Genomic DNA, 10,821 nt, shown 5'->3' on the forward strand with positions numbered 1-10,821 from the left:
TTAAATACAATAAAGCATCTGTTTATAATAAGTAGATGTTATTTACAGTGTAAATAGTGCACTGTTTACACAAAAAAAAGCACCAAACAGAAGCATGTTTACAGTATATGATAGATGACATTCACACAAACAAAAGTAGCATGCTATATGTTCTAAGGTTACATTGTCTGAGCAATGGTAGGCAGAGTTTGTGAAGATATCCCTTGACATTAAGCTCTGTGTGTACTTAACTGACACTAAAGCAGAACATTTTATAGAGTTAAATCAATGGCCAGCCATGAACTGAAAACCTGACGTAGTCAGGGCCACTGACACAATGAGTCTGTAAAGCTTCTGAAGCAATGCACTAAACAGTGCACCTGCCTCTGATGTGTGGAGAGACGTCTGTCATATCAACCACAGCTTTGACATCTCTATCTCATACCTTTTTTTTCTGTCCTTTCTTGTCTGTATCTCAAATGCTTGAGTATTGAAGTGAATGAGTATTGCACTAGCAATGCCGAGTGTGCGTTTGAGAAATGATAAAATGTAAAAAATGTGTACTATATAAAAAAAGATTCTGGTGTCTGCATCAAATTGTATTTATAAAAGTGATTTTCTAGAAAGCATATTAAAGTTGCTATTTAATGTTTCAAATTACTTTTGTTAAACTGGGTACAATAATGCTCATCATTCTGCATAACCAATGTAGCCTATTTATTAAAAAATAAACAATATACAGTACCTGTTCTTATTAAAATATATAAAAGAATGAGTGTTCATAAATGTTGTTATATTTTAAATTATTAAAAACCTCTTGCTGACAAATGGATAACATCTATAGTGGCTTCACTGTGTCATCTAATGATTCTTGTTTCAAATATGACCGAGAAGACTTTTTTGTTATATGAACTATTTACACTAAATTACATTTTAGTAGGTGCAATGTAAATCGTGGTAAAAATGTATGATAGTCTTTTTTTGCTCAGAAAAATAAAATAAACAGGACCCATCTAATGTATGGAGAAAATTTAAACTTGCATTGCTTTTACTCAAAAAACACTTTTCATCTTTGACCCTAATTGTTAATGTAATTGTTCAAGGCAATATATATAACAAAAATACATAAAATGTTTCATCAATAAGACCAAATGTTAACATTATAAGTTCATAATCTGACAATTTCTGGTTTTCTTGACATTAAATGATCATTAAAACAGAGAGTAAGCTGCCTCCTTAATGACTAAGTCTCACTTTAGACCTAATTAACTTCTAACTATCCTATTCTTAGAGGCAAGATGTCAATCACATCTTATGAGCTTCTGGAGCCAACTGTCTTACATATTGTCCTCACTTCGATCCAACACACTCACTAAACATTTGTGCTCTTGCTAAGTGACAGTGGAGACACAGAAGTGCTGCTGACATAAGAGCAATATCTGGTTCAAGAGAAACACACCCACACACACACTTACCCATGGACACTTTCTTACACACATACTAATCTGAAAAGGGTTCAATTCCAGCACCAAAGTGCAAATAGACCACTTAAAGTCTAAATTGGGTAATTAGATCCTTAATCAGGGATCAGAACCACAGAGATGCTTCTACGTAATGAAATTCCTCATTCATCTAAACATACTTATATACAACCTCACCAAATCAACTTTTAAGCTGGCTGCCTTGAACAGCTGTGACTGACACACTTCCTGTCATTCAAAACGTGCAAATAAACACTTGCACGCACACATTTCTTGCTATAAATTTTGATAACAGTTGTGCTGCTTAATATGTTGTGAAAATCGTGATACATTACCAGTTAAAGGAAAGGTAAACTATAGGGCCTATATGTCGCATTGTCTTCCTGGTCCTACTTTTATTCATAGAATCGTAGTCTCTTGGGCACAAACTGATATTTTAAATCCCTAAGCAAGTCGACTGATAATGTGCAGTGTTTCCGCTCGGTTAGACGGATTTTATCCTGTCAAAACAATTCTTCAGACTGCAGACGGGTCTCGCGGCCTTGTCCTGAACTAGACTGGCGTCGCGCTCGCTGCTCGCGGGCTCAGTAAGCGTACACTTGTTTGACGCAGCTGGCCGCACGCGGCGCTTTTCTGTGTTCTAGGGCTTTACTCGAGGTGTCGACTTACAAACTAGAGGCATCCAGAGTTTCTTTGAGCGGTTTAACTCGATTTAGAATTTAATTATCCGCTAAACTGCGCGCGGAAGCATTTTGTGGGAACAAGCGGCACTTCACAACCTCTCATGTCAATCATCCCATAAAGAGGGAACACACAGACGATCTCATGTGATCACGTACATATCTTAAACTTAAAAATATATCTATTAATAAAATAATGATAATAATTCGACGGATTTCCAATGTGTTTAAGATTGTGGAATTAATTAAAACATATAATGTTTGTATGCTTCAGAGTAGCCAGTGGACCCATAGACTAGGCTCAACACAAAATTTAGTAGGCAATTTGGCTTTAAACTATAGTTATAATTATATATAATTTTCTATAACTATGACTAAAATAATTTTCAGTAGTTTTTCCTTGTTACTCACATATGGTTCATTTAATAAAATAATGTGACCCACTAATGTGTTGAAAGTCTCAAATCTAACAATAGTATATTGTAAACACAAGTGAAAGAAAACTGATTTAATGCAAATAATGGCCTTCACTAATGAAAATAAAAAACACATATGAGGCATATTTACGCACTTTTCCAAGTATCTGTGTATCATTCTATAATATGACAGATGTCTCTTTAGAATAGCTCACTTAATTTCAATCACAAATTGATCGTTTGAAAAACAGAACGAAAGATTAGAGACTGCATTTGCTTTAGGGTTTTGAGCTCGCTGTGCTGTGGAGATTGAATGAGGGTCGGTGTTTGAATCATAATGGTCCAATCTGTCAGTGATCTTCAGTGTTTATCTAACAGCTTAGACAAGGCAAATAGACACTTGGGTTTGATCTTGAGGTCTATCGTGATTGGACACCACAATCAGCAGACACATGTGAGCAGGTTAGAGGTGACAGGTCAAAGGTCACAGGGTCTGTGGTCATGATCATGTGTGGCATATCCCTACAAACATCATAACTTTTGATCCTCCTGGCCAACTGTGTGCATTTATGTGTAAGATGACGGAGAATAACAAGGTAGATGAACATCAGCAGAAAATATTGATTATGAAACAGTTAAAAATTCTTTGCCTTGAACCAAGGAAAAAAAATTGGTTACCTGTTATAGAACGATATTTTCTAGCAAATAATCAGCAATATAGTAAAACCATCTTTGAGTAAACTAAAATGTTAGATTTAGCATTTAATTAATATATACCAATTTTGCATTTGATGCCATTTTAAGTAAATTTACTTCCCATTTGTGTGTGTGTGTGTGTATTCACATTTCCTAGCTTTCCCTTTTAATCAATTCTTCCCATGATCACATTGACCCACACACATGCTTCACTTCTGTGTGACCCTGGATTAAACTCGGGAGCTAATCGATCAGCATCTGCAGGTTTAGGTGTGTCATGTGTTTATTTGTTTAGTGGGAGGCCATCATCTCCGTGAGCCCCCACAATGTGTCAAAGCCAAAGGCGAATATCTCTGTGCATTAATCAAAAGGATTTTAGTTCATTTATGAACACGCTTGTCTGGCACCACTGTTTTAAACTGCGCTGTCTTAATCTGAATGAATTGTGTGTTTGCCATTGTTTTGGTCTTTGCCCTTGACTGCTGATAGATTTGTGCTCAAACAAGTCAGTCGTTATGCATCTACTAGCGGTTTGAAAGCCAATCGTCATTAACCTATCCACCCATGGCCTTCGATTTTTAACTGAGCATAATCTGATGACCACAGAGGAAATGTTACTGTTATTAAGACAGTCTTTTTGTAATTATAATCAAAAATTGACATTCATTAGACAAAAATGGGCTGTTAGGTGGTAGCACTATAATATATATTGTGGAAAATGTATTAGATAAAATATCTCACAGTTATAAAAATGAAAAAAAAAAATTCATTTTAGCACAATAAAGAGACCATAGAGGTAAATTGTAGTGGAATTGAAAGTGAATTATTCTGTTTTTTTTTTTTTTTACATTGGCTCTCTAATCAAAATATTATCTTGGAAATGTTATTTTAATTGGTAATTAAGGTTTTTTTTTTTCTGTGTGCTTTATTTACCCTTCCATCTTACACTTGTAAAGTCATTTTAATGAACAAAAGTTAATTCCTCAGCAGTTCCTTTCAGAAGTGAGCATAGATGTCCTATTGGCTCCGAGCCCTTGAAGTGTGAACTGAACAGAGCAGGACAACTGTGACTCATAATCTAGATATTTGGAACACACTTGGTGAAAGGAATAAAAAAAAACTTTAGCATATTTCTAAATGTCAGGTGTGAGGGTGCTAAAGAAGGGGAAGGGGTAAATATCAGAATTAATATTTAAGCTTTGTTACCACATATGGTGGCAATGGTTTACAGAAAAGCTTCGTTTTTTATGGGGGACGTGTAAAGCAAAAATTACTGAATATTCAAAGAGTCTCAGGAAACGCTTTCTGCTTAAGGGCAGAAAGCAACAGGAGAGGATTTACACAACGGAGCGCAGGAAATGACATTTAACTTGTTAATATTTCTAGCTTTAGATTAATGATAAATTGTCTATTATTTTTCCGTAAAAGAAAGAGATAAAACGGGTGTTTGGCCTAAGGCCGGAGCACCGTTCGGATGCAAAGTGAAAGCCAATTAATGAGCGCTGAGTTCGGCTAATGACGCCGTGCCTTTCAGCATCAGGACTCGGGTAATGACTTTCCAATGAATCTACTGATTGAAATGTAACTTGCCTGGCCTCGGGCGAGCAGCTTTGGCTAGAATAGAAGCAATCAGAAGATGGTTGGAGACAAAGGATAGGCTAGGCCTTATAAATCAGTTTATCTCTATAGAGCTGCAGCCGATGTGTGAATCTATAAGCTAGGCTACGTCAGGAGATATGCATGGGCTATATTGATGGAAAAAATTATTACGCCATAGACTGCTTCTAGCAAAACTGAATTAGCATATTCATAGTAAATATGCAGGCTATTTAAGATAATAAGGTCGGATTATTCAATTCAATGAATGTTAAATAGATGAGCAAATAGTATGCGCTATCTACAATGACTTCTATTTATTCTTCATCTCTTCCCAATTGAACTCTTCATTTCATTTAACTTTTCTCCTTTTTAATTTTTTTCTTCTACCTAACGTCCGGGTTATATGCCGACTGTCGAGTAGTCTGGGAGAAATACCGCCCTGGGGACGTCTTTTATTATAGGCCTACGCCACACAGATAACCGAGGAGATTAGCGCGCGGATGCTATGCACAAAAGTATACGCACCCGAATTAAGATAAAAAACGATGCTATGCCGAGTGTATGGCGTTCCACTTTCTACACTTAGGCGACTGCGAGTGTGTGAAGTTTTTAAACTCAGCTCCTGGCTGGCCAAAGTCCTGCAGAATTTAGAAAAATATATGGCAGGTGTATTGGACCAAGGTTGAAACAAAATTTGTGGCAGTCTAGGAGTTTGAGTTTGATACCCCCCAGGTCCCCCCCTTTTTAAGTGTTTTTAAGGATGCCTAACCTCAAGTGTTCTCTTGCTAAAGGTGGAGAATGTGTCTAGGATATGAAAAACGCGGTGAGTTTAGGCCTACTTCTAGACTGAATATTATTATTCCAAGAACAAATTCACTTATTTGTGAAACAAGTTGACACAGAGCCATCATATTAACATTAAAAGCTAGGGATCTATGTGAGAAGACAGACGATGACCCCTTCGTTTTAGCTATCCAAAATAATTTCACAACAAGCATTATTAAAATATTAAGGTGTTTAGTGTCTCTAATGTAATTATATTACGTTGTATTATAGTAATAACGTATTTTCTTTTTTAATGGACATTTATGGGATATAACTTTATGGATCATAGCTGCCCTCTTTCGGATAATTATATGTATTACATATCTACTTTTCACAAGCAGAAATTTACTCATTCAAACCATGGAAAATTTAGATTTTAAACATTCGCTAATTAATGTGTATTATCTGTCATTTAACTTGTATTGGAATTCAGTTTGTGTAATTTGATAGCTATTGAACTGTTGCTAAATGTTACGTGATTACATAGAAAACCATTTTCAAATTGCACATAAGAAATCGTGCAGATTCACATAATCTAAATGACTTCTAGTATATTTGTTAATTATTTAGAGAAAATAAACATTTAATAAAAATATAGACATTGAAAACATTATAAATATCGAACATGTTAAAGAATTAGAAAATAAGAACACAACTTAACTGTTTGAATTGTTTAGCTATATGAAATTTGTGATTCTATTCGACAATACAAATAAAAAATAAAATGCTCATACTAACTATAATATATTCTAAAGCAAAGTAGCTGGGGTCATTCTTTTTTGCATGACACTCTCGATTTATTTTATGCAAACCCTGAACCAGTTCAGTTATTGTAAACATTACTAAGTTTGGGATAGCATTCTGTTGTAAACGTTGAAGGTTCAGTCCCTGTCCCAAAGACAAGTGAGAAAATTGCTATTAAAAACTGTTAATGCCCAATGGGAAGTACACAGTTCAAATTATATTTTACATTGGAAAGAAAGTTTAAGGCCATCCACGCAGGGATAGATCCCAACATCTCTGTGACCCTGCATAACAGTTGAGATGGACGGTTTGTTTGTCTGTGTTTTGTCTCAGTCTGAGATCATATTTTGAACTTTTTTCTAAATCAACAAGAGGTTTCACTCCATAGAATATTCTGTCCTGGGTTTTCACATTGTTTATGTCAAAGAGTGTTATTAAGAGATTTCTAATGACCCAGGGGCATGCAATACATGTCTCTAAAAGCACCGGCTGACAGCAGAGAGAGAAAAAAAGATTGTGTTTGAATACCACATCTTCTATAAAAGTGGATCCCTCGAGTAAAAACATTACTTTCACCATCCAGGAAATTTTTCAAGAGAAGTAAAAATAACCTTCTCGGCTTTCCTGTGAACATTAAGCAAACTTTTTTTGCTCTCGTTGTTAGAAATTGCAAGAGCAAAGCCAAGGGCAGTTTGTCGTCACAACAAGAAGAAAGCACATATACACACTGGCCCATAAATGTAAAAGCAGGTCTAGATCTGAAAGAGTGACTGCAGGGTCTCTGAGTCACATGCATAAATAAAGACAGAATGAACATATGAATGTACTAATAGAATAACCATACATGTAAGGCACATTTTCTTCGCACTTTTTGTATTTTGAAATATGATTTTAAGTTTCCCATAACTCAACAGTATAAATATTCATGAATAATTCTTAATAATGAATCCATTTATTATCGGTTATTTAAAGGAATAGTTCACCCAAAAATGAAAATTTGCTGAACATTTACTCACCCTCAAGCCATCCAAGATGAGTTTGTTTCTTCAGATTTGAAGAAATTTAGCATTACATCAGTTGCTCACTCCAGTCCACCAGTTAAAGTCTTGTGAAGGAAGACTTTGCAAGAAACATCATCAAGATGTTTTTTTTTTTAACTCAAAACTGTAGCTTCTGGCTAAAATAAGTATTTTATACATATTATTACTTGCTCCAGCTGTTTGGACTCTCGTTCTGATGGCACACATTTCACTGCTGATCCACTGGTGAGCAACTGATGTAATGCTAAATTACTAATCTTTTCCTCAATAAACTAACTCATATCTTGGATGGCCTTAAGGTACATTGCAGCAAATTGTGGGTTGATATGTTGTAACTGTTAAAATTAACAATGGGACATATGTTTGGATAATTACCAGAAGGGTTATCTCACTTATTTAGTATTTATGACTAATGTCACCACCATTTGCACTATAGCAAAGCACAATCCACAAAATTACAAGACGAAGTTTTTCCAACTGTTACGTATGTTCACTTCGATCAAGCGGTGCTGTGGAGAAAACGGGAAACTCCATTATGTTTGTGTTTCCCTTCAGCTACGATGACGTTGATGCTTGACGACACTGAATGGCATCTCTTCAAATATCTGCAATCAAGCGCGTGTAAGGGAATTCTGCACAGCAAAGTGCATCCACAACATAGTACTTCCCACTGGATTGCGCCTCATGGAGTTTGACATGGCAGTGAACAGCACATTTGTGAGTTTCGACGGTGGCATTCAGCAGTTAGAAGGTGAAGATACTAAAATAATCGTTCCGGCTATTCTCAGTACAATCAGTGGGCTTGGGATCGGTGGGAATGTGCTGGTGCTTGTGGTACTAATCTACGTTTTCGCCAGCCAGAGCGCATCCGAGGCATACGTGATGCTCGCCAACTTGAGTGCAACGGACTTGATGATACTCGCTCTGTGCGCTCCCGCGCGCGCGGTCACATACTATAAGGGCACCTGGACACTCGGACTACTGGCTTGCAGAACTACAGAGTGGATTCAGCACAGCTGTCTGGCGGTAAAAGCATTTACACTGTTAGCCACGAGTCAAGCACGGCATAACTTTTCCAGTCATCCTGAGGAGCAGTCAAATTTCCGTCAAAAGAATGTTGTGATAACCTTAATGATCATATGGACGGTTGCGCTCGTGTTTCCGGTTCCTGATATCATTTTTTCCAGGTTAAAAGAAGAGGGAAATATCAGTCTGTGTGTGTCCGAGTTAACATCTCAATCCCAAGATGCAGTGCGAGTATTCAGTAAGATGCTACCATTGGGCATCTATGTTCTTCCCATCATCCTCTCTGCCGTGTGCCACATCAGGACCATCTTCCTAATCAAACCGAGTTCCCGCGAGGAGTCTTCTCTTGCACGTCAGTATGAGCATTCTTTGATGTACCTAAGCATCATCACCGTGAACATGCTGATGATGCTTCCCGAATGGGTCTCTTGGGTGTGGATACGCCATGGTTCAGCCGAAAGCTGCAAACCTTCAGTCGGTTTGCTGATCTTCGCTCAGGTGTGCATTTACTTGAGTAGCACGTTATTTCCCGCCATTCTCCTCACCATGCATGTACCCCTCAGAGAGAGTCTTAGCAATCTGTGTTCACTGCTGGCTTGTCGACGTGATAAACACAGACTAAAACTTGAGGGCAATGGAAATGAGATGCACACTGTGGTTATGAAGGTGTTGGATGAGCGAGGATGTGTGACCATAACAGGGAGGCATTCAGATGCATCCTGTCAAACTCTCCCAGATCTCGAACACTTTTGGAGCGAACGGCGAAACACTACAGTCACAGAAGATAGTGACCCGTTACCATGGGAGCGAATGAATCACAGCAAAGTTGAACTCTTACCTTTGACCTCTGTTATACCTGTGCTGGAAAGTCCAGTTTAAGATGATAGCTGTGTTATGGAGAATGATAGTTAACTATAGCTCGTCCAAGATGGTAACCCACCAACCAACCAGCTGGTCATGCCATCATCAAGCTAGTTTTTGGAACATGGTAGCTGGTTGCTCATGAATAATATAATTCTTCATAAAACGTGAGAGATCTGCTAATATTTTGTACATCTGACACCCCAGATAATTAACTGTGCAGTCATGTATTGACTAAATGTATTGACTATGAAAACCTTTTCTGATTGCCCTGCATTTTTGCACAAGGCCAAAAAGGTTACCTTTCTTTTTTATGAAGTAAATTATCCGATTGTCACTAGTCTGCTTCTCTTTTGGTTGTTGTATATTTAATTAATGTATGTTCTGAAACTTAACTATGAAATTATTCAGATATATGTAAACAATAAAAATATGCTTTAAAATGTGTATTGTTTAATCCCTCTGTTGGATGATTTCAAATGCAACCCAAAATACAGGTGCAAATATTTTAAAACATTTTCAACGTTATTTGTTAAAAAATGTGTCACAGAAATATGATTGCATGCATGCATTATATTCTTTTCACTATATACACAATATATATGTTTTTATTTGTAAGATTAGAAATTGCAAAGAAAGGACCAAGGCCCATAAAAACCATAGCCTATATTGTCGGTCAAGAGCTCAGAGTGGATGCTTTTTTAGGCTCTATTAGTGCCGAACGAATGATTAGCTTAAGGTGCTTTTAAAAGATCACGGTTCTTTCAACTAAAAGCTTTCTTGGTTACTGCAAAACACACTCTGACATTTAACATTCCAGGGTGAACATACTGTGACGCAATATATAGGCCAGCAATGAATAATCTCCACAAATGTGCTTGGCAAACACCTAGCAGTTTACCGGATTTATTTTATATTATTCTTTTCTCATGGCAAGTCTCTATGACATGAGGACATGCCTCTAATGTAGTACATTCACAATGTTTTTGGCAAAAGTATTTACATCAGTATAATTTACAACAACTTATACATTCAATATTAAGTTTTTACTTAAGACTCAGAGCATATGAAGAGGAATGGTTTAAAAGGCACAGTACTGTATTTACCATATACAGTGTGGTTTGCATTGCATTGCATTGATAGTTTGAGCGAAACACAAGGCCAGTGATTTATCATGCACAGTATTTTATCTTCAGTGGCCCATATACACACAAACACAGAGGCTGGCTGTAGCCTTAGGAGATATGCTGTCTGTCATTATGTATTATAGTATAACAGCGATTACCAGGAAAAAGAGTGAAAGATGCAGTCAGCGTGTGAATTCAGTTGGATAGAGACAAGATGATGAAAGGAAAACGTGAGAGTACAGCTTTATTCTGTGCATGCAGGGCCATCTAATGGCCATTTGCAGAAATATTCACTGTGGCGACTTGGTGAATTGGCCATTGATACATGAGGGTATTTGAATTTAGTA

The 10,821-nt window shown here is 36.9% G+C and overlaps 1 protein-coding gene across 1 annotated transcript; it reads left to right on the forward strand.

Moving 5' to 3' along the window:
* Positions 1 to 3,134: 3,134 nt before the first annotated feature.
* Positions 3,135 to 9,560, forward strand: LOC113113276 (probable G-protein coupled receptor 151 protein). Its single transcript, XM_026279418.1, has 3 exons — positions 3,135 to 3,152; positions 4,787 to 4,799; positions 8,212 to 9,560. Exons 1-3 carry the CDS (start codon positions 3,135 to 3,137, stop codon positions 9,363 to 9,365), a joined length of 1,185 nt encoding a protein of 394 aa, XP_026135203.1. The 3' UTR covers positions 9,366 to 9,560.
* The last annotated feature ends 1,261 nt before the right edge of the window (positions 9,561 to 10,821 follow it).

The sequence above is a fragment of the Carassius auratus genome, chromosome 13 (genome assembly GCF_003368295.1).
Source record: "Carassius auratus strain Wakin chromosome 13, ASM336829v1, whole genome shotgun sequence".
NCBI classification, from domain to species: Eukaryota; Metazoa; Chordata; class Actinopteri; order Cypriniformes; family Cyprinidae; genus Carassius; species Carassius auratus.